The sequence below is a fragment of the Anticarsia gemmatalis genome, chromosome 7 (assembly GCF_050436995.1).
Source record: "Anticarsia gemmatalis isolate Benzon Research Colony breed Stoneville strain chromosome 7, ilAntGemm2 primary, whole genome shotgun sequence".
In the NCBI taxonomy this organism is placed as follows: domain Eukaryota; kingdom Metazoa; phylum Arthropoda; class Insecta; order Lepidoptera; family Erebidae; genus Anticarsia; species Anticarsia gemmatalis.
This window is the reverse complement of record NC_134751.1, coordinates 1308345-1334546: the sequence shown is the minus strand read 5'-3', so window position 1 is coordinate 1334546 and position 26202 is coordinate 1308345. Positions and strand designations below refer to the sequence as shown.

The following is a 26202-nucleotide window of genomic DNA, read 5'->3' as shown; positions in this document are numbered from 1 at the left end:
GCTTGTACCCAGCAGTGGGACATTCAACGAGGAAAAATAAAAACATTTTACTTGGTCAAATATTTTAACCAAATCTAGTACAGTCAAATAATTAATACTACCAAGTCAATTGCTTCAATCTTTCTCCAACATTCAAAAACTAATTTACGTACAAGTCACATTTGTAAGTAGAGCCTACATTTTCTATTCACAACGAATACCTACAAACAGAATTACAGATATAAGCGGAATAAAATCTGTCAACTCATTCTCTCACGTTTTGAATTTAAGGCTCGACGGGTAAAGGGGAGTACACATTAGAGTACGGGAGCAAACATTTGTATGACTAATGAAATGAGTAATGTTATTTTCATGTCTATTTACACTTTGATAGTAGTGAGTCGTAACTTAGAATACTTAAGTTAATTGAGTAATTTAAGAAATCAGGGTATAAAATTACGCAAAATACACTTAATATTTATTGTAACTGTCGCAAGATTGCAACTCTACAACGGTTACAAAAATGTATCTCTACTATTATTACGGAGTTATCAGTCGAAACTTACTTTTAAAAAGTTATAAAAGAGAAAATTCATTTTTAAAAACGAACATATTGGAGGCCTATTTGAGTACTTTTGCGTTCGTGTAATACGCATACAATGTGTATGAACCTTAACCGTGGTTCACTCGCGAATGTCATTATAATGCGAACAATTACGGCAAGTCGTTGTAAATTCTGTAATTACTCGGTGTGGTAGGCCGTGCCATGTACCGTCATGTACCGAGCATCACCCGCCCCTACACTGTACATAAATCTTATTATTGCGAATTTAAAGCTACTAGATGTGACTGTAAGGTTTGACTGCGGAAGTATATATTGTGTTTATTATCAAAGAAATCTGGGCAACATATATTTCATTTCTTTGTAAAACTTATCAAGGAGAAATTTCAAATCTGTGTGGCAAATAGTCAAGATTTTGTCAAAAATTCAATCGTTTTCAGTGTTTAAAAATCATTTACTATCTAATGATTTATTACGTCACTTACACTTGAAATTATTTCATCGTGCATGTCCTTTATGGGAAGTATCATATCTGACGGAACATGCGTCGCGTATTATCGGTCGCGTAACGTCAGAACAGACAAATATATAGAAAAACACTTGACCATTCACACTCAACCGATGATGCGTCGTTGCGAATCCCATACCATTTAGGCTACGCCCGAAACATCTTCCGTCAGATGTGAACCGTCCCTATATGCCTCAGATTTAACAAGGCAAAACTTTAAGACAAACGTCATCGTGATCTAAATACTCTCTAATAATAACAGATGAAACAACATCCAGTCTATTTAAATATCTGTGTATTTACCCCAAATTCGTGTAAGTGCGGCGCGTGATTGCAAGCCAGCATGCGACGGCTGACGTACCGCGATTTATAACAACAATCACTAAATATTTATCAGTTCAAATAATAAATATTATCTCTACGGAATATCAGGTGAAGTTGCGTGAGCATCCTGGCTATAATATTAGTCTTTTTTATGTCAGGAAGTTCGTATTTTTCCATGCAATGTAAACATGATATTGTATTGTTTAGGGTCCTTTTATTACAACGTGCATTCGTTTGTTATTGTACGTATTTTTTGTGCTACATAAATTACGGGGTATACATTTGAGTTCTTTCAACTAAAAAACCCAATGTACTACCATACCCTTTTCTGTATGCCATCGGCACATAACTAGGAAATTAATTCTTGTAGTTATTTAAGCAACTGACACTAAGACATTGTAAAAATTACACTACTAAAACCAAAACCAAAACTTTATTGAAGAACTCCTAAAACACATAATTGCTTACAATATATTCGTACAAACATTTCAACACACCCAAAAAATAATTCATTCAACTAAATCTGAACACTATTCCACCAAATTCACTAAGAAAACTCCAACATCAAAAGAGTAAATATTTTAAAATATTCTTACATTTTATCGCAGAGCTTACTTTTGCTCGAAGTCAGGTACATTTGACACGATTAAAGGTGACAGTGCTCAGATGTACGTACATATTCAAAACTCGTTTTATTCCTCACATAAAACCTGTCTCGTTGGCTATGATATTTGTACCGTCTAGACGTGCGTATCAAAATGTTTATGAATGTTGAATTTTTGTAGGAAATACGTTTGTGAGTTATTATAATTATTTCGTTTATTTGTTTTTTTGAAGATAACCTAGTTAACGCTGCTGTCCGTACTTTGAGGGTATTTTTTATGACTAGGAAAATGATTAGCACAGCAATCTCTAGCGTGGACATTAATCATAGAGTAGATATAGTCGGCCTTAGCTGTGATCAATAAAGAACAGAACAACAAAGTAAATCATATGAGTGCTCACCACCAAGTTTCGATTAATATTATTCTCATTATGACAATTCGGTAAAGTCGAAAAACTTCATATAAATAGTTAATCCCGATAGGTCCGTCTTCTCAGTTCTACGGATATACATGAACCTCAATCTTTTACACCTATTTCTTATTTTATTCACACATTTTCTAGAACCTTTATATTTCAGATAAAATGTACCGTATTGAATTCGCTGCGAAGGTTAATCCCCTACGCCACACTAAAAAATAATCTCCTGCCGGTATTCAGAAACCTAAAAACATATTCACGTCCTAATATGAATCTCAAAGAAAAACTAACATAAAATCAATACCGTAGCACAGGAGCTACGAGTATGCTACGAGATAGCTACAAAAGCGCTACGGAGCTACGAAGGCATTCCCCGAGGATCTTGTGTACAATAAAACATAACATAAACTCTTGTACGGGACGCCTTCCAAAAGGTTATTTTAATCCCTACAATGCTTATACATGTTATTTATTATTCTGGGTTACTTGCAAATTGTTGGCTTGTGTGAGCTCTGTTTTATACGACAATATGTCTGTTCTGCTTGGAGGGAAGTTTTTATTCTGCGTTTTTATTTTGATTTATGTGGGTTACGAATAAACTCTTGTTTTACTTTTGGTGGGCTTAACTTGTGTTCTTATTAAAGAGATTTGAAGATTGCTAGCATTTTGACAATCTCGTTGTTTCTGGGATTTACACGGGTAAAATGTAAGCACATGTAATTGACAGTTTACGCGCCTTACCTTTCCCTAAAAAAAATATATGAAACATTGTTTTTAAAGAATCAATGTGCTAATTGCATTCGTCGATGAGTAAACGACCAATAGGTCAAGTTACCATCATATCATAGACAGGTGGCTGCTTAATTTCATTTGACCTGTCGTCTCCTTGCTTCGGAAAGCACAAAAAAGTCAGTCTCAATTTTTGCCATGTTCAAATCCATATTTTGACGACAAAATATTGTCTTACGATTAATACCACTTGTTGAGTGCAAAGGAAATATAGCCACATATGACGTCATAGCTTTTATTAATTACACAATACAAATAGATATTTCACAGAACGAAACACCTCCAAAATTTCCATTTCGAAGCACAGGTGCACTAAATAACACTGCACAATATGCACCAGTCATTAGAATATTACAAATCGCAACTATATCTTACTAAACGGGGATAAACTCGGGCGTAATGAAACTCCGGGAAAACCGCAAACTACTAACTCTACCTGGTATAAAGGATGAGCGTATACCGACCATGTTTCATTCATTGTGGCGTGCGGCGCAAGGTGAGAGCGGGGAGGTTTACTTACATTGTACTTACAGATATACGTGGTACTAGTAACTGAGAACTTTATTGTTGATATTGACAATAGTTTATTTGAGTGTACAGCGATTACAGTTCAGTGACTAGTTTCTCATAGCTTTATATAATAATATGTTTGCTCCTGAGTGAAAAAAATAGGTAAACGTAAACTAAGCTCTATTTTTAAATTTGAATAAACTCTGCTGTGCTGCGCGATTCTCTACAGTCGGTATTATCGAGTATCGAAAGTTTGACATTTAAAATGTACCTACTAAAAATAATTTCTACGAAGCCCGCTAGAGGCATTGACCCGATTGTCATACTTAATGTTTCAACAGCTAGCCGGTTATCGGTAGTCGATAGCCGTTGAGAATGGCGGTACTGTTATCTTTTTTATCGCATTTTGTATTCACTTAGGAAAATATGAAAGTGTATGTACAAATTTTTAAGATTAACTAGAAATACGACTTATACTTTGATAGATTCACGACGCCATTTCTCATTCTGTAAATTAAATGTCAAAGAATGATGACCTCGCTCTCCGCTTCCTCCTTACACACGACCGCAGAGCACTTAGGTATATAATATTTTTATTGCCGCCCCGACCCCTCGAGAGGACACGACTAAATAAAAATATATATCCCAAAGAACGCTTGTATTGTGGCTACGTCACAGAAATTCCTATGGCTCTTTATTTGAATGCTTTCATTATTTTATACGGTCTTTTATAACTCAATAGGGTGCTTCACTATATTTTTTGTTTGCTTAAGTTTCTTGTTAGTGCATGAATGAGTTATTGAGAAAAGTATCTATATTTGAAACAACTGTATGCTTCTTGGTATACGTAATACTGTAATGTTTTTTCCTAGAGCTATCTTGCGTATATGTTATGTAGATAGTTCTTTTTGCAGAAAAAAAGGAGTCTAGCTAGATTAATCTATATTCTATAGTAATGTCAGTTTCCATTACACTGAAATGTGTAACCGACGGATAACCTTTGTCACTTTCAGAGTATTCATAATAGTGTCATGAATTGGTAATTGTGTAACAAAAATGTATTTAACCAAAAATACATTTGTCTTGAATTGTATACAGGCTGTCCTAAAACTCAAATAATGTTTATAGTTGGACCAAAATTCTAGGATTTTCTTAAATACCCATTATTTTCAAACTGCATGGGCTAACTTTTTTCAGATTTTTCTCATGATTGTTCCAATCAATCCTATTATTCAATTTCGGACTCAGACATTGAGTAAAAATAACCTTATTTAGAACTGAACGACAACAGTTTCGAATCAATAAAGTGAGAACAGAGCGATGTGTTAAAATAAAACGAAGTTTCAAACGCTCACTACAAGTTGTTGCGAACTTTAGTTATGTGCAGTACATGAGAATGTTCTCTACAGATCCAGGTAATTATTAATGCGATGCATGCTATTTTGATCGAAAGCACTATTTATGTTCAAAGGATTGTTCTGACGAATTGTTTGCTGCTTAGTACATTATCTTTTACTGGTGAACTTTTTCAATCCTTTACTGAAGATAAAAAACAGTTCGTTAGTACGGTTTTGAGCACTACATTATAGTTTTTAGTTTTTTGAGATATCGATTTAATTTTCCCATGATATTCAATCTGTTTAGGGGGCTTTTATTTGTCTGAATCGACCATTCGATAGCTACCATTCTGTACATTTTTTCTTTTCTAAAATAATGCATGCATAGTGGCTATCAATTAGTCTTACAATAATATAATCAATCAACTAAGATACACAATACCATCAGGGTGGCTATTACGTATCTCAGTTAAAAACTTTAAAGCTACTATGCCGCACATTGTTTACAGTGATAGTGTTTAAGGTCAAAGCCGTAATGTACTGAATAGTGACCATCAATTTGACGTAAACTTGTGGTCAGCTGACATACGTGATACTGACATTCCTTTACTTTACATTACATTACTTTACGAGACTAAAATGTTGTTTTCTGTCTATCTTTTATTCAAAGACCTAAAATAGTAACCACGTACAAATCACCGCATCAAACTACATTTTCCAATAGTAGTTACCGAACACATACCAACACCTGCTAACTAATACTCAACCGATTCAGGAAGGCGTGCCGTTCAAATTGCACTTTTACAGCGAACCTTAAATATTTCAGGCGAGCTTTATGGCTTCCATCACGTTCCTTTTGAATAATAAAATGGAGTTTAACCCGACTTAACGTGGAATTAAACTTGTATGGAGGTCCTGGATAACATTGATTAGGATTGTACGTGGGTTCATGTTGAGTTCAACACGCTATTGTGGGTTTGAGACGGGCAAAATGGTACTTTTTTATTTGGTTAGTGGTTGAGTTAGTGTCAAAATTGTCACAAAGGTTTTTAAGTTGGTTTTAGTTCCCTTATATGACAACAACGTTTCATAATAAAGACGCTTAACTTCAGTACTTTGAAGCGGATCGATGTCATATAGCTGTGTCAGTGTAGTTTGTCTCACTAATTAAGAATGTCAATTTTGTTTAGTTATGAAAAAATGGAAGTAAGAGGCTGTTACTTTGAGTGTATATGGCAAGAAGGTTGTAGGAGTACCATAAAAGTGTGACTTCAATGATCGACAGGTTGTGTAATACCTGCAAATGATTTTTATGCCTCGTAACTTTACAGCATTACAATGTTATAAATTTAAATGTCAATCCAATACACGAGTGAACGTATTGAACATTTTAACAGAACTAAAGCTTAAACCTCTACAACCCTTTCACGATATACAAATACAACACCACTTTTAGTACGACCGATCACCATTTTCAATAGTGTGTACACCCCTAATCGCTTCAAACGGCATTGTCCGACACGCGTCACGACAACACACCAATAGAACGCAACTGAACGCAATAGAACGCAACTGAACGCAAATAGGGGGTAATAACGTAACCCAGCCGGAGTTGCGTTACGTAATGCGTGTAATACGCGTGCGGTTTGCTGCAAATTGCGTGCAGATCGGGTTGTGTTTGAATGTAATAAGATTGTTTGGGTGTGTTCGGTGGGATAGAGTTGTATGCTGGATTATAATTGTCTGAATAGATACATCTATTTGATAAGTCCTGTTTTGTACATTAACAATATTATGAATCTGAAACTGGTAGGATATTTTCAATCGCTTATTAATTTTAATATTACAATCAATTACCCTGCATTTAACTTAAAAGTTTAATTGATATTTAACCTAAAAAAGTATCTTTCACCAAAACAATATAGATAGATGCACGTCATTTTTGAACTTGAATTAAAAACCTGACTACTAAAAATTAGTTCGTTCGGCACCCGTTGGAGGCGCTGATCAGATTATCATACAAAATTTCTCAATAGCTAGCCGATTGCTAGTCGATAGCGATAGAGAATCGCTCTACAGCGTACGTTACCCTAATCAAGACATGATTTTGTCATATTTTATTTTAATAAAAATCGCGAACTCAAAAGATCTCTCATATTATCATTATTTGGCCTCAGGTGCAATCCCAATTCATCAAGTTAAACTTTATGGAGTATTAAGTGACAAAGATTAATAGACACCAATTTATTAGGCCACCGCTGCAGGCCGTGGTCTCTTTAATTCGGTCGGTTTGCGCGGTTGCCGTACAACGTTGGTTCCTATTTATCAAAGCTGGTTTTCGCAATAAATATATCAAGTTTATTCTTTTTAGGCCATTTTTGGTAAAGTTTTTGGCAGTTTATAAAGAATAGACGTAAAAAAAGATAAATGAGAAATTATCTGTTCTAGTGAAGATTTTTCTTTTTAACGTTTATAACGAAGCAATCTTATCTACGCAATAGATGTTCTACTTATTAGTGTTTTTGCAACCTCGATATTACACCAATAGTTTCAATATCACACCATAAAATATCTAAAACAATCAAAAAACACATCTAGCTGAAATCTAACAAACGATAAAAATAAATTACAAAACCGATCCCGAAAGGCCATTTCCCATCCTTATCTCAAACACAAATAATTTCATGGCATTCACGCGTCGATCGTCACACTATTATCAATAAAAACACCGCGATAAAGACCTACACAGACATTCATACTATCAGATGTAAGGAAATGTTCGCGTTTCTATAAAAAATAAGATTACACAACCTTCATGCGTTTGCCCCACGGGTATTCATCTGCTGTAGTGTTGGTATGTCGTAATCCCGGAGTCGCGACGATTTTCCGGGACTGCCCGGCCCCCGGGGAGTCCGTGAGCTTTTTTATCGTGTGTTATGAATATGTGAGTTTAAAATATTCAGTTGGAGGTATCGATTTTTGTATACGGTGCAAAAAAGGGGTTTTTGGAATAGATGTTTTTGAAAGGTGAAAATATTTTTGCACGCAACACTGCTTGTATTCTATAACACATATTTGTTTATAGTTGTATTTTTACTATTATTTAATTGAAATATACATTACTGTTGGCACTGTTTTGATTTCTTACTCTTGTATAATGACGTAACAGTATACCAAAACATAACACAATGTAGGTTCACGCTCAAACAACTGCAATCTCCATACGCTCATACAAAACAACTTATGCCCCATTGTCTTTCCTTCAAAATAAGTCCTTTTTACAATTCCCGCGTTTACACGACAGCATTCTGCAACACTACAACACTAGTTTTGTCCCCGCTATTGGTTTTTGCTGAAAAGCGCCCCGTGTAATCCGATTTCGACCGCTTTCGTGTTTGTTTTCATAGTCTTAGCGAAGTTATACGTTTTGTGTTTGTTTCGCGGTAGTTTAAGTTTGGAAAATATAACGCCCTGTACATGTGCGGGCTTAAATGAAAGTCTTTTATTTATTTATTAGCTTTGTATGGAGTTGTAATATAGGGCTTGTGAGTTCGTTATGCGCAATGCAGTGGTTTGCAAAATGTTGTGAGGAAATACGTACAAAATATTTGAGATTTCTTTAAAACAGACTTACAGAATATGTGTGTGTCTCAGTGGTAAAGGATGTGGAGTAACAGCAGCAGGAAAGTTGAAAAAATATATGTGACGTCATACAAATCATATTAATTCGTCAGATTTCGGATTTAATGGCCGATTCTGGTAATTTTTGTTGCTTAAGATCATAGTGATCTGTTTAAAGCATGTTAGTCTTTAGATAGATAGAATAATACTTTAGAGAGTTTTTGAGTTGAGGAAAAAACTTCAGGTAGAATTGTGTTACCGTAGTTGGAATGTTTCGCAAGAATAAAATTACTAAGTACTAGCTTTTTATAAAGCCTTTCATTAATACATTCGTGATTAAGTAACAACCTTCAACAATAGAACTTTCAACCGTACTAGCGTACGTAGCTATTTCTTAACAAATATTAATATTTATAGCTCAATTCAACTGGCTATATTTCTTTCATAGAGCTGTAACAAAAGATTTGTACTACAATACAATTAGTCGCTCACAAAGGCTCGCCTATTGATATATTGGATCCAATATTTGATCAAATATTGGACTTATGTTGTTTAATTTGTTACAAATGAATATAGTTATATTAGTTTGCAGTTGAATTATTAATATTGTTAATCATGTATTATAAATCGCATAAGGCGACCTATAAATGTCATTGGTCATAACATTAGTCATAGAGTGGATATGACACAGACCCTTACCTATATAAAATCTAGAACTTTTTTATTTTGTGGAGGGGCTAATACAAATTCTGATAACATTCAAATTTGATCGGTTCAGACATCAAATCCGAGATAATCACATGTCAGGACCCCCATAACAGATTTTGAAGCATTTATATTCCTACTTAGTACTTTCTTACCATACTTTCTTCGGATTATTATCTACGCCACGGCACATAACCAATTTTGTAATATTTATTTTCACAATGTCATACCGAGGAAGTCCATCTAGAGCACCCGTTGGAATAGCACCTTGACGAAAAGGAAGTCCTAGTCCACAAAGGGCACCCATCAATATTTATTGTATTTGGCAGATGCTATTCAAACGGGTGCTCTAGGTGGACTACCTCGTCATACCGTGTAATAAAGAAATATGTGTCGTTTGATTTTCCAAATTCGTAAGCTGTATTTGATAATATAACATCGAATAATATGAACTAATATTACAGAATACCAAACTGAAGAAGGGATACCAACAGCTATTATTACATGGTACAAGAAAAATGTCATAAATTTACATTCCGTTAAAGTGTGAATCTATGGCAAGATAAGGCATTTTGGCGCGCTATCGTAATTTAGTGCCGTGCCCTTCCTTAAGGCCCATTTAGACGGGGAGAGTTTCTCGTACGGTTGCGAGCGAGAAACTATACGCTACTATCACAAGCAATTATCGCCATAACACAATCGTATCAATATGTTTACATACAGGCAAGAACTAAAATCTCGCCTACGATTATGTCATACGAGATTCGCATATGACTTATCGCTAGGCGATAATTGCCTATGTTTGTTTACACGACGCAGGTATAGTAAGCAGATTGTTGCTTACGAGAATCTCAACTTGTATAAACACGATCTCGTGTGACATATTTTCAAGTTGATACGAGTATCGTACAAATCAGTTTGAATCGTTTTTAGTGCGAGATTTGTCATTCGAGTTTAGTGATCCGATGAACTCCGATGTGATTCTCCATTTTCGAGAACTGATAGCGACACACAGTGGTGGCATTCAAGCATGCAAGATGACTTTCCAAATGATTCAATAAATGCACAATAATTATTTTTTTCCAAATATCTCTATATTAAGTTGATTTATTATAAGCTAATTGCCATTTATTTGTTTTGTAATCTACCTTATTAAAGCAAGACTGATTTTGAATAAATACTTAGATAATCTTTTGATAGTTAAGTGATTTTGAAATTAATCGTGTGTTCATACTTTAATGAAATCCTCCAATGCTGTGTAAATAGCTTGCAGAACTTCTACCAAAAAGTAACTTATGGTACACCTAGGTGTCTACTCTCAATTTTTCTGATAATGTTTGAAATGAATCTCCTGTAGCCAAACATTTTAAAGTTATTTTCAATTTTGTACGAGCGGGTATAGCTTGACGCATATTTGTATTACTTTTTTGTATAGATGGTCCAATTTCTTGAAGTAAATATATGAGTTGAGTTTTCATAACCCGAAACATATTTTTGAATGGCTCTTCATCTTCCAATTGTAATTCAAGGCACAACGTGTTAGATGCTTCCAAATCATTTCTTCTAGCTATCCATTTTTAACCCAACACCTTTTCTTCTTTTTCCGTTTAACTAATTCTTGCCTTAGAAGAACAGATATAATTAAAACACCATCGCGCACTGCACTCATGGTAGCAAATGGCATAAAATCTCGAAATACGATTATTGCTTTAAAATTATGTTTACACGGACATAACAATATTCCATTGCAAGGCAATTCTCGCCCAAAGCAATGAGCGAGGAGAGCGAATGTTTAGACGAAAAAAAATTTATATATTCTATTTCTATACTTTCGATAATCGTATCTTCGAGACGAGAAACTCTCCCCGTCTAAATGGGCCTTTACGCAAATAGAAGGGGAATAAAGTATGAACAATTTTCAATGAAATTATAAAAGGATTTTTGGCTGGAAATAGTGATACTGTGTGAAATGAGAACGTGGTTTTGATATAGAAATTAATTTAAAATCTACATTTTAGTGATTGGTGATGAGTATTTTGCAGTCTACGATTTGAGAGTTGTATTATTCGAATAACGAAAAGACCAGCCTTTTAACAATGCAATTAGTAGTGCAAGTTTCTAGTACTAACAATTCTTAATTACTTATTTTGTAGACTTGTATGAAATACTGATCAAGGTTCATTGCGACTTTTGCGAGTGCATTTTTGAAAAATAATTTGACTTTTTAACTTAACAGCGTCCATAGCACCGTTTAAGTAATCACGCTGCAGATAATACTACAAATGGGTATTAAATAAAATATTATGGGTTTTAAATGTCTAAAACACATTTCTACTAGTTATATACATATTGTTATACCTTATGTATTTTCTTATAAGAACACAATTCAATAAACATTTGTGTTTGAACGCAGAAGCAAGGTCGTGTACGTTTTATTTGATATCACTCTATGAATGCTTATTATTTCATTCTACATACGTCTTACACAATACATGTTACTCTTTGAACAGTGGAATAGGTAGCTTTGTTTAAAAATAAATGGTATAAATATTTTTGGAACTTATATCACGCCTGTTATACCCGACGGTGTTAGCAAAGGTGTAAGAAATACACCTGCGCTTCGCCACTAAGGTAAGCCTATTGCTTTATTATACCGGTTTCACTACCAACCTCCAGACCAATATAGCACTTTGTCCGACCTGGGAATCAAACTTGAATTCGGAATTCGACTGCTGACCAAGAGGTCCTGCCTCTTGGTCGGCAGTCGAATACACTATCGACCACGCCACAGAAACAGACTGACAGTATAATTCTATTTTATTATAAACAGTGTATATCTCTACATAGGTATACCTACATGATGTAATGTTTCTGCCATATCCTTTCATGAACATCATAACATCGTTATTTTTAAAGTCAGACCATTTCCTATATCCATTATAAAATATCTCCTGCTCACCTACCTAGATAGTTTCATACAGTTTACATCCATAGCTCTAATTATGTTAGCACAGAAATGAGTTAAGAAACTTCGTGACTGCGCAAAATATTAAGAGCTCGCACTAAATACTCAGACTAGTTGAAATAAGTATTTTAGCAATCTTACGCTTTTGCTCAAAATAAAGTTATAAAATGAATTGAGAATTTCCAACCACTTGTATATTTCTGAATGATTGTTAAACGAAAATTTATACGTGTTTTGAACGTAAATTTATATGCTCATTTAAATTATTTTATCGTTGAGAATCTACTTATAATTTATTTTAAAACGTTTACGAGGATTGAATTTAAATACATTTAGTTTAGTAAAAAAGATTTTGCGCTTCTTTCTATCAGTAAATAGCCTAGAAAAGAATTTCTGGTAACATCTAATAAAGCATCTAATAATTTTATCTAATAAGTTATCTAATAATTTTAAATGCATCACTCTTCCTTTGTTAACAAATGATTACAACTACTCAATTGAATCTGAAGGTAAAGACACGATAAGATTAGTGATCAAATTGTTTCTACCATAATTATTTCTTTTCCAGATATTAAAGACTAGCTGACCCGCGCAACATTCGCTTGCAACATAAGAGAGAATGCGTCAAAATGTTTCCCGTTTTTGTAACATTTTTTACTCGTACTCTGCTCCTATTGGTCGTAGCGTGATGATGTATAGCCTACAGCCTTCCTCGATAAATGGGCTATCTAACACTGAAAGAATTTCATATCGGACGAGTAGTTCCTGAGATAAGCGCGTTCAATCAAACAAACTCTTCTGCTTTATAATATTAGTATAGATATAAGTAAAGACTAACAATCTAAAATAAAGTTTAAAACACTCACCTAAAAGAAAGCGTAGTAAGCGGCCTATAAGACTTATGGCTATTAGCATCAGCCATCGGCATGCCCCAATAATCATCCAACAGCAGTTGCTTCAACGAATTACTGCCCACCACATCTCCATTAGTCACTATCGCTGGTATATCATCATGAACGAAGTCTCCATTCAACGTGTTAATGTAACTCAGTACTGCGGTCGTCGTGACCATGGTGTAGATAGCTAAGTCACTGCACAAAGTCCTAGGTGGAACGTCTTCGCGTACTGTGGTGAGAGACCGACGCTTCATCTTTGGTGCTTTAAATTTGAGTGTTACATTTCTACATCTGCACATTTGTTGCCTGTAACAAGAGAAAGGGTTTGTTAGTTATACATATAGTTGTATCACGCCTTTTCAACATTCCAGTAGGTAGAATCCAAAGAATGCTACTTGGTACAAACGTACGATATTATTATAAGCAATCATACTTCCATAACGCAATACTTATAGCATCACAGATCCTTTTTGTCGGTATAATTATTTGGTTTTTAACAACAAAAACTAAGATAAACCGTATTATAATTATGAAAGAATAAGATCAATAGGTATAATAATAATGTGTTGTCATCAAAGTTACAACATTATCAATGTTTTAAGTGGACGGGAACGGGCAATGCACGCAATTTGCTTCAAAATAGATCGGTCAAAAACAATTTGTAACTAAACATTTCATCGAAAACTTCAATTAACGTATTGTGTTACGAAAAATATGAGGTTACACATAAAAAAACAAAAACCGATAAAAATGGTAAAAATTTCAAATATTAAAGCTTAGCTCCAAATTATTTGCGGCTCACTAATATTTTGTACGGCTTATAAAATAACAGTCAGGTGATTCGACCTCAAATATAAAATCCATCGTTTGAAAAATAATAGTAGATCGACGTTATACAAAAATATAACTAATAATGGATTAAAATGTTGTGTACACATAAACACTAATCCGATTACTATTATTTGCTTTTTTTTATAGGTTTATACTATATAATAGTCCGACAACCAAGAAGAGAGCTCTGATATCGATGATTTATCTAGATCATATTAATACCACCGTGTATTTCTAAAATAAAGTAAGCATATTAGACAGGCCACTGTCAGTTACATAAACCGGCGGGTCTAAATAATGAATTTTGTATACTCTGAAGACTGCAAACCTAGCATACAAAGCTACTAAGTTGTTAGACAATAGTCTCAAATCACATAAAATCTAAAATATTTCACGTTTCACAACTTATTTGCACTAAAAGCCCCACTACACTCTATCAACTACAAACTGAACGCAACATCAAAACATAAACAAAACACACGAGGTATTCCTAAAACAGTTTTATTAAAAACTACAGCGAGTATCGACATAACATCACGAATAAAACCACCAAATACCATTCGTCTCTTCGCATGGTTTCAACGGTAATCTAAATAACTATTTTTCAATATAGCCCTCGCAATATTGCTGAGTTATGAATTTTCGTGTGGCCTACTCGTAGCGGACGTGCCCAAAATATCATATTAAAGGGAAAAAAATCCGTCCGCAAAATTCGGATAGTACTAAATATAAATAATTCGAGTTCCCACGAATGTGGCGAAGCATTTTACGGTTGTTATATATCAGTATTGTGTTATGATTTGTGTGCAGAATATTGGACGAATAATTTTGCGAAAATTGCGACCTAATTTCGAATGTAGGTGAGGAATCTAAATTAAAAATGCTTGGCTGTTTATTCGGATTAATGATGAGGATTTTGTGTGAATTTTGCTAGAATTGCTAACTAAGCAACGAATTTCATTATTAAATATTCAAAACTAGGTGTTAAATAAGACAATTTGCGACCAATTTTGAAGAACTTACTTTAATTTTGTTTTAGTTAGCGCCGAAAAACTAATGAAATCGCAAAAATGTACGCTATATTTAAAAGAAAATACTATTGGCAAGAAACTTTAAAGTTTATTTTTAAATATGTACACTATATACAGTTTGAAATAAGAACCTACTAACGATGTGAAACCAACGATTAGACACATTTAATATGATCATACAATCTCATAATATTAGGACACTTTCAAACCACTTCAAGGTTTAATATTCCAACAGTCTACCGAACTATACTTTATTACACTACGGGCCACACATTTCACCTACACATTACACTTTAATAATTACACGCGGCTAATTCACAGGTTACTTGTACTAAATTTATGGCCTTAAGTGTACTATGGATGTTTATTAGGCTCATAAATTTAATGAACTACCTTACTTGATGAAGTGCGCTCATAATTTTGTATTGTTTGACGAGAAAAATGTTGCAAATGATGTTGTAAATAATTAAAGTCTCTGAAGCTTTATGCTGTAGGTAATTTTTTTGGCTTGTAGTGTAAATTTTGATATTTTGGTCGTCAAAAGATTATTAGGTTATTTCCCGTGGATTATGTATTTGATCAAGATTGATTCTTAGGTCACTGTAATTCTGTTTTTCAACTTATTTATATGTAGTAACATTGGCATTTAGCCGGTGTTTTCACTGCTCAGAAGGTTAAACAATGTACTATTACTTTTACTAAAAAACTAACTGTTTAGAAAACAAATTCCAAATCATACACATCTGGGTGTACAGTTGAACTAATACGTTTACTGTAGCGTATCAACAACCAGCTAGCTAACAAAAAAGAATGTTTTAAAATCTGATCAGCGCCTCAAGCGGGCTCGGTGAGAAATATTTACATAGTACATTTTAAATGTCAAATCTTTGATATTCGATTGTACCGACTATAGAGAATCGCACTACTGAAAATACTTTATAAACGGCATTTATGTATTTTATATTTACAGACCATTTTTGTGATATTACCCATCTTTTTCAAGTAAAATACTCGGCGGTCAAAGGCTGTCCTTTATAAATTTCAGATTAAAGACAAAGGGACCGCAGAGACAATTATAAAAGAAGGCTTTTAAATAAGAATTTATTATTAAATAACTGTCGTGCCTATTACAAAGACTTTGTAAAGGTTAAATAAATACCGTGGTTATTTTATTGTGCAGTTTTATGACTGGTTTTACCACCTTTGGATATGGTTTTGATTAAATAATTTAAGGGTATTAATAACAATGAAAAAATATGAATTCTGCCGTTTTGATGCACTCAATTTTTTTTATATTTACCAATAGCGCATTTTAAACAGTCTGTATTATTGAGTGGTTACCGTTTGCGCGTTTGACACTACTTAAAAAATATAGCACTTGTGAAATATCCTACGGCGCTGATTAGGTTTTTAACAAAAATTCTAGATAGTTCTCAATAGTAAAAAAATATCTGGTTAAAGTGGTACAGGAAAACATTTGACTAATTACAAAAATAGAAAGCATAAATAACCTCAACTTAAATCTTATAAAAAAACCTTCTCATATATACTTACAGCACAAAATCGTAGTACCTAAACACGAGGCATTTAATATAAAATTCAACACATCGTAAACAAGGCCTCGAGCCTCGACGCCATGTTGCGCGAACTCTTAAAATTTAAATATTAATGGCTTTATCTTCTACGAATATGGTGAATAATTTCAAAAATATATTCCCCATACTGCTAGTCGTCCCGGAGATACACGCGTCGTAACTCCGTGACGTTCATATATCAAACGAATGCATAACCTCTAAAGAATACGGACAGTACTGAAGTTCGTAAATATTTAAATTTTAAATGCGACTCTGTATCTTTTTGTTTGGAAGATGAAGGATATGACTTGGATTTCAAGTGATTTAGTTGGTGCAGTTGTTTATTGTAATATTTATTTGCTTGGGGAGAATGTATGAAAAACATAGTTTAATTTGATTTACGTTAAAGAATTACTGGGAATAGGTATATATTCATAGGTTGACTGCCTCCGTGGCGCAGTGGTTTAGCTCGCCACGCCAATACCATTGCGTCGGTAGGTCGTGGGTTCGATTCCCACACGGAACAATTATTTGTGCGATCCACAAATAATTGTTTCGGGTCTGGTTATGCTTTGTGTTCGTTGTTTGTATGTTTGTTCAAGTCCCCACGACACAAGAGCATTCTTAATGCGGGAGTTGTCTTTTTTAAAAGAAAAGAAAGGTACATTTTTATCATTCCTAATAATGATAAAAATGATAATTCATTATACAGCTAATGAATAAACAAATAAATGAGAACTATTTAATTCGACTATTATCTCAATTTCATAGATAATTAAGTAATAACAAATGGCAAACATTTTTAAAACTAGTACACTAGTTTAAACAAAACGTACATCTACGTTATCGCTTAAAACGAATCCCGAATCTCTAAAAACTATTTCCAAATCACAGTTAAAAGCATTCACTAGTTCGCTAAAACAAAACTCCACATTACAACTTTTGTTCCTCTCATGTAGGACCATTTAAACAGAGTAGAGGCAAATTAAAAGGGAAACGTTACTCTCACAAAATCTCTTGTCAAGCATAATTAAAAAACTGTTGAACCGATTTTGAGCAGATACGGCTTAAAACTGTTCGCAAAAAACAAGCTTAAAACAGTCTCGTATGAACGCAGATAGCTCATGCTTATAGAGCTATGTTTGGTAGTATACGGGCATTTTGGCGCTAGTATTTTGTTGTGTATTTAAGACAAATTTTGTACATAGTCCATTATGATAGCGCCAAAGCCATAAAATCAATCATTTCTCTTAAAATATTTTGGAGAATTGCAGTATAAGTAAGACCAGAGTGAAAGACTCTTACTACTATTAGGATACCCTGAAGTGACGTATTAGGGCTCGCAGCAACGAACCACTTCCATTTCTGAATACAACGTAGGAGTATGACGTCACATAAGATATGCAAGATGATGACGAGGAAATTATAATCTAATTAAATAATAACACAAACGAACATCATTATAAAAGCTTGAACAATCATTGAAAAAATAGTTTAAAAGTTAGCGAGAGTTTAAAAGTTATGATGTTTATAACAGTTAGATTATAAATTTGAATATTATAGTAAAAACCTAAACCATTTTTTACATTTTAAAAGTCAGAACCATTAGTAATTTCGCTGTCAATTGTAACTCAAAACCGAAACCCGTAAAAATTCGTAATATTAAAAATATTTCCCCTAATACATTTTGAGGGTTCAACATAAAGCCATACAAAAGCTTTGCTCTAACGATGTAAAATGAAACGATTTTTCATTGAATACGTATAAACAAGTTTTTTGCAAATTGGACGTTTATTGTGCTTGACGATTTTTAGACCAAAGTTTTGAATGATTTTCAATCATTACCCGTATTTTGGGATGACGGCACAATTAATACGATTAAAAGTAGATGAGCAATATTCGGCACTTATAATAAGCGCAATTACAACGTTCAGCCATTTAAGCCAAGTGATCTGTGTAAAAGAGTCATAGCCGCAATCAGTCCTTAGATGGATAGTCGATGATGGTATTTAAGTTGAGTGCAGTGTTTCATAGGCCATGTAAAAGATCGGTTCGAAATATTTTGAATGATGGTAACTTTGGTAAAGCTATTAAAAGCATTCTAGGCCCACAATAAGTGCCTTGAATGTGTCTTAACCATATTGTCTTTATTATTGGATTTTTGGTCTAATATCGTCAACTCATGGAACCAATATTATGTAAATCATAACTGCGTCATACTCATTCAATCACTATGTAAACATCGGATTCTCAAGAAAGAAGATATTACCTCCCACTGATCTCATGAATAGATCATAACAAACTACTGTGATTGAGAGCAATCAGTTAAAAGTATGTAAACAAAATTATTATGTGTGTTTGTTACATATTATTATGTACTGCCATAGTTTTGATTACTTACTACATACAAATCATACATATATAATATCACACCTGTTATACCCGAAGCCGCAAGCAGAGATGTACAAAATAAAGTCGCGTTTCACCATTAACAAAGTTAGTCCCATGTAATATGGGGCTGAGCCTACTGCCACACACCGGGCACTTTACTAAACTACTGACTACTTTGAGAATAAACTGATTTGGTATTGGGCAAACCACATAAGACTTCGTTATAGTCCGTGAGTAAATAATATAAAAAAAACAACATATTTTAAATAACGACAATGACAAACCAACAATATGCCGAAACAGCCAGTCCAATTTCACTCATACAAACAAAAAAAAACACAAGCGCGAACAAATTGCGTACAAACTCTCAAAAATTAATACACGAACCGCATACTTTTTTTTTTACATGGTCGAATCCCATGTCGCAGGTATTGAGAAAAACTGGCCATAACACGAAACATGCTTATGAATTTAATTTAGCTCCCAGCTTTATAGTCATAACGTGACTCACATAAACGTTGTAGGTTCCCAACAGCTGCGCTCGAACTTATGTAAAAAACTGCTAAATATTCCGTGGTATGAAAGTTAAAAGAATATGGAACAAATTACTGGTCTGACCTTGTAATAAGCTGCAGTATGTAGAAGCGCTATTGCTGGTTTTTGTTCTAGTTTTGAGTTTTAAGGGTGAAAATTAAATTGGTTACGACATGAGCACTTCGGTCTACGGTCTTAATAAACGGGAGTTCCTTTTATGCTTGTCACACATGATTCAGTATTTTGTTCATAGTGGTATTTCCTGCCCTAGTAAAACATTTTGTGTCAACGTTGTCTGTCCATCTATTACGCTTTCTGCTGAACGACTTAACCTATTTTCATGCAACTGGACTAGCTTATAAATAGATCGAAGCCCTGCTCAATTTTGAGCTATTTTTCTAAAATATATAATATCAAAGTATCGCTAGCAGTTAAACGATTAATTAACAAGAGCAGTTCATATATCGTATCAATTACTATTATTCCTTTGATAGTTTTCCATCAATAACAGTAACAATGCATTCCTTTACTCTACTCTCTCACACGTTAATTATATACGACATTCAAGGGAAACGCGAGGAATTTTCGTGTGGCTTCCTACAATTGTTCACGAATCATTCTCTGTTTTGCACGTTTTGGAGGTCTGCAAGTAATAGAATATCATTTGGATGCTATATAAAATAGAGTGAAATAGGTCAATATTATGTTGGTTTAAGTGTAAGAATGATAGACTGTCATGATAGGTAGTTATTGAAGAATGAGATGATTGTTATAGGTATTAGTTTTACCGTTATATTAAGTACTTATATTTTTCCTAAAATTCCAAAAAATAAAAACAGAATTTTATATCATTAACTTTTTAATTTATATTTTACTTCATTATTTACGTAGGAGACTACATAACATGTGTGGTGATTTCACTGTTAGTATTATGGATTTAATTAAGTACACTTTATTTTTTAACTAAGGTGAAATTTTGTCACTTATAACTTGTAACATTTGCTAAATTAACGCAAATAATATGTTCAAATAGGTTAACCGTGAAAGCGTAGCAGACTTACTTTCGTTTTCATAATATTATTACGTATTATTAAAGAATTCATTTTCCTCTTCCGAGAATAAAATTATACCAACTAAAGGTATATTTACGGTACATAGAAATATAACTCCCACACAAAAAATATTATACATTATAACGTTTTGTATGATGTGTGGGCGTAGTTGAAATCTTTTGAAGTTCGACTTTTGTAGTTGTAACAATACTGAGTGCTTATCCTATTTTGGATTTAAGACCCAATTTACATTACTTTAAGAACTATTTTACACTGTAATGTAAACAATAAAACATGAAGTTGGATACCTAAGTGGTAGGTAAAGATGCTTGACCAGCGAAGATAGAAACTAAAACTACGAAATCACTAACTTAAATTAGAAAATATCAAAAGCACATTGTCCGATCCAGAAATCGAACCCGAGATTTCAACATAAGTCACTACTTATGTTGAAATCTCGGGTGAGGTGAATCATTGGTAAGTGAATGTGGATTGGTCGGTACTTTATCTCACTAGATAAAGTACCGACCAATCCACATATAGCAATCTAGTCAGAGTTCCTCTAAAAATATGTTTTCAAAACCAAATCAAAACTAAACCTTCACAAATCTTTCAATATAAATCCACAAACTCATCGCAAATATTATTCATTCGCTGGACGTCCGTATTCATAACATCAATTATTTAAATAAGATAAGCTGGTCTATCATAAAGGAATCGTAGGAACGTCGGGACCGTCGTTATTAACCAAATGGGACGTAAAGTGTCCCACACAGTTTCATGTAGTACTGACCGACGGTGGTGCTAGGGTTGACTAGTTTGGTTATGTGAGTTTAAGATATTTTTGTGCTGATTTCTTGACGTGTTTTGAGCAGAGTGATTCTAAAGTCAATTGAAGCTTTGCATGAGTGGTACTCAAAGTACCATCAAGTAAATTAATAAAATATATAATTGTAAAAATACTATGACAAACGAATACTTCATACAAAATGAATTTAGATTATCTGATAGTGTAAATATTTAATTTGATTAATGAACTGAAAACATTGATTTTTATTATTATTGATAATTAAATTACTACAAAAATATACTCGTAACATGTGTTTATCAAACACAATCGCAATCCCATTACCGCAGATAATAAGTTACTTACTATCCATTAATTAATTTAACAAAAATGTTAATCATACCAAATTACTGTTGTCTGCATAAGTACTATAGAAAACTGACATGAAATTCAAACTTGAATGTAAATAAGTACAGTTGTCAGCCCTAACATTGACCAAAGCGATGTAGTGACCATAGTTTTGTGAGCGGTCGCTTGATGCGAGCAAATGAATGTATTTAGCGATAACTGGCCAGTTTATTTGTTTTACCGAACTCCGGATTATAACACAGGTTTAGTTTTATTTTAGTTAATGGCTGTTTGTAATCTGTTTTAGTTTTATTTAGAGATTGCTTGTTGCTGGTGGTGTTCTTTTTTTAAATTATGTTAGAAATATAACACATTAAGTATTATACCTAGAAATAAATACACAGATCATATCGATGATGGCTTGCAAAAGGTCAGACGGGTAGTACTCGTAACCAGCGGTCTTGTATGATAAGATGATGTGAAATATGGATGTAAACAATGGGAGGAAATTTGTTGGGATCGTATCAGGTGGCGTTCTTTGCTCTCTGCCCACCGCTATAGGAAAAAGGATTTATTTACATAAACATTAAATTTACATAAAACGAAGTCTGTCAATTTGTCACGCTTTTTGGCTGAACCGCTGAATCAATTGGGATTATTTTTATTATAAATTCTGAAACAGCCTGAATATTTAAAAAAAGAAGCCCATATGCAGGTGTAGGCCTGGGGTCTTCTACCGAGCTAAAGGTTACTTGAGTTTTCTACATTGAAGTATATTGTACAAGCAGGATAGAGACAAAAAAATATCAAGGTTCATATCATCATCATAACTCCAAAATAGTATTGAATACATACATTGGCACGTGACTGTACAACCTGCATATAAAACAAACAATAACACTTCACAGGTTAATATTTTAACTAAATAACATCCGTAGGAAACTAGTTAGCCAAATAAACAAAGTACAAAGCGTAACAAATTACTTAAATAAACTAATTTATGCTTATAAAGGGGCAGTCGGAATAAAGCACAGTCTATTGAATTTTCTGTTAATCCAATTATTCATTACCGTTACAATTTGTCTCGCTGTTCAACCCTTACTACGGACTCAAATGTAATTATCGACTCCAGGGAATTTGTTCCGGATTATTTTATTGAGTACTTGAAGATAGAAATATGATATTCTTTTCGTTGATGAGGTCAAGGTTTTTAGTTTTGGTTAATAGAATTATTTTAGCCAATGTTATAGTCCATAGATAAAGAAAAAAAAAGCATTTGAAAAGGACTGGAAGGGACACTCAAACAGGCTAAGGGAAAAAAAGGTTTTAGTCATAAGTTTGTAAGTCGAATAGATTTCATGAATAATGTTTCGGTGTAAAGCATGCATTGAACGAAATAAAGTAAATTTATTGGATAAGGAGATAAGTAGATTATCAAATTTATGCCAATGATGTGTAACGAATTTTATGATTTTTGTTTCACGTCAAAACTATACTTTAAGGTTTAATTCAGGCTTTCAAATAACCTACAAGAATATAGGTTAATTCGTGTAATCGTAACAGAAATTAACTGCAACTTTTCTAAATTGACTTGTCTTTGAAATCTATCTAGTGTCTACCGTTTGTCAAAAGAATCTTTCATATTCCGTATCTAAAAATAATACCGTCCAAGCAATTACTTTTAACTATAAAACTACGAAACCGACATATAAAATCCGCATTTTATTAATTGTACCACAAAGCAATAAATAGTAGTTGCCCGAGGCGTTCATCCGTCTGTATAAATTAATAATTTAGAACCAATGTTATTCGCGATGACAATTACATTTCCCTTTGATTACTTCCTTCGACGTTCTAGAATAATAATGAACGCTTTTTTGTCTACATTATTTTAATATTCAAGCATATTTTGTAAGTGTGTCATCGTGTTGGATTTTTTAGTTACGGATTTTTTATGTTGTTATATCTTGTTGTCGTGGGACTTAAAGGACTAAAGACACAAAGCTACAAATATTGAATAAAATAATGCTTTCATTAATTACTCATAGTGTGAATTAGATTGAATTGGTATTAAACATGAAGTTTTCTGAAAATTTTACTATGATTATGTCAGTAGTTATTGTTTCGTAATAGTGCATCAAGCTTTAGTTAGACGCTGTACGATAAAGAGGCATAATATCCTTTCATTTTAGGCCGTGCTAAGATTTTTTCCATACATAGAAGCAACGTTGTTTAAAAAATCTTATTAAAATATAATCTACTGTGCTTCAGAATTTATATTCTTATCCAAATGAAAGATAACAAAATATTGGTCGTACATATTGTTTGAATAAATTCAAATCAGTAACAGACTTAAAACAAAACAAACACATATGCAAATGTTTCAGCTCAAATAAGTCAAATATACAATGTAGTCGCGACGAGATAAAATAAAGACAAATACAAACTTGACGCTAAACCGCGCGTTTAGTCCAATACTAATGTTAAATACTGTATAAAATCTCATTTGTATCAAGTCATGCAGAAAAGACGCTTATAAATGTGCATCTATTACAAGTTATTTTATAATTAAAGCCGTGACATAGCGGGAAATTTTACAACACATTCACATAAGCCAATAAGGAATACATATTTTAATTTTACTTTCTAGGCCAAAATTCTTTCCAACATCAACAATGCACTATAACGCGTGACATGATAAAGAAGAAAATATTATTACTTTCGATAGTACATCAGTTAGCAGACGCTACATCACGCGAGTAAATGACTATATTGCCCATGCGTTGGTAACGCACTGAACATGTACGCTAAATTGCGCGTCTAACTAACCGCGTCGTATCTGATGTGGACGAACTCTTATGGTGATTAGCCTATGACAAAGGACTGTCTGCTAATGTAGGTTTGTAAAAGTGTTCCAAGCCAATTTATATGGCGGGATTTAATCAAATTCATACGCCTTTATGTTTTAGATTTCACGATTTAAATGGTTTAAAACGTTATTGTATTAGTTCAGCTGTGAGTAATTGAAGGCTTGATAAATGGCAGAGTTATGTTGCTTTTGCAGATGGATGAGAAAAGTCATAAGACTGATATTTAAACGTATTAGTTTTAGTGTAATTTTGACTTTACAAGAATTAAAATGATAAGCAGGTTGACTGTAGTATAATGCTTTATCACATATAGAATAAGAATGATGAGGAGCCTATCCTTACTTTTTAAACAGACTTTTTTTGTAACAAATAGATACTAAGTTATTCTCCACGGAGACTAGCGCATAATTGCATTGATATTAATCGGTTTTACTAGACCTTCTTTAGCTTGTAGTATACGACCACGGTCATTACAGACTACAAGCAAAGTGAAGAGAGAGGTATTTCTGTTAATCACTGTAACATATTTATTGGCAGATCTTCAATCGACCTTCCATTCTTAAATACTTATTAATAATAACTCCAAGAAATTATTTACGGCGTTTCGACACACAAAATATGTTACGGTCGTTGAAGTCCTAAACCTAACCTTAACATAACAACTTAAGCACTACAATAAAAAACCAACCTAAATAAAATCACTTCAACGAAAAAAGTACAAAAGAAAATCGTCCTAAAGCAAATCTCGGAGAAAAAGTGTAAGTACAAAGAATGTTTACGTTCTCGTAACGGAACGTAAACGTTAACCCCGGCCGTTACGGACGCACTCGAGTGTCTGTTCGCAATCTCTATGAGCAGTTTTAAGTCTCTACTGATGTATTGTGTTAAGTTTGCGTTTCGTATGCCATTTTGGCGAAAAAGAAGATTTGTGACGTACGTTTTTGATTACGATATTTTTCAATTTGTTGAGCTTACAACCATGTTATTTGATTTCCGGAGAAATATTATTTTTTCTTTACTAAAAAAAGTGAGAAAATGGACTTCGAGATTGAAACTCAGCTTTTCAATATGTTATTTCTTTTTTTAAAGACCACTCCCGCACTATGAATTCCTTTTGTGATGCGAGGACTTTTACAAACATACAAACATATGTGGCAAAGTTAACGAAAATGCAATACAGCAAAAAGACGCATTGTGTTTAAGGGGTAAGGAACAATATTGAAACACATAATAAATAAATTGTCAGTCATTATATTAAAATACGCCCTTCCCGCTTAACCCTACAATGTGATATACTAAAAGCTTTGACATACGAGTGTTACGTAATAGTGGTTGCATAAAGCGTTTCCTTGTTGAGCCAACGTGTGATGACCACACGGTTTTTCACCACTTTACATAAAGAAATATGTGGGTATGTATGTACATATTGTACATGTATATATGTGTAGCCTAAGTACACTGTCTAACCAGCTTTTTACCACAGTTCTTCTTCCGTATCAATATATATGATATTTATGTACTTAGTGTGATAAATACGTAGTTCTGGACTTTGATTCATTGAGAGT

The 26202-nt window shown here is 33.5% G+C and overlaps 2 protein-coding genes across 4 annotated transcripts in view; one reads left to right on the top strand and one right to left on the bottom strand.

Moving 5' to 3' along the window:
• Positions 1-26202, bottom strand: part of LOC142974245 (protein O-mannosyl-transferase TMTC1-like) — a 211857-nt gene that overhangs the window by 68430 nt on the left and 117225 nt on the right. For all 3 annotated transcript variants that reach the window (XM_076116436.1, XM_076116437.1, XM_076116435.1), the window contains one exon: positions 13190-13525. In XM_076116436.1, coding sequence (XP_075972551.1) covers positions 13190-13518 — 329 coding nt within the window. In that variant the 5' untranslated portion in view covers positions 13519-13525. The remainder of the gene's footprint in view (positions 1-13189; positions 13526-26202) is intronic.
• The window catches only part of Gnmt (Glycine N-methyltransferase), a 176219-nt gene continuing 161582 nt past the window's right edge, over positions 11566-26202 (top strand). Inside the window, exon 1 of the mRNA XM_076116440.1 lies at positions 11566-11578. The gene's annotated coding sequence lies outside the window, so the exon portion shown is untranslated. The remainder of the gene's footprint in view (positions 11579-26202) is intronic.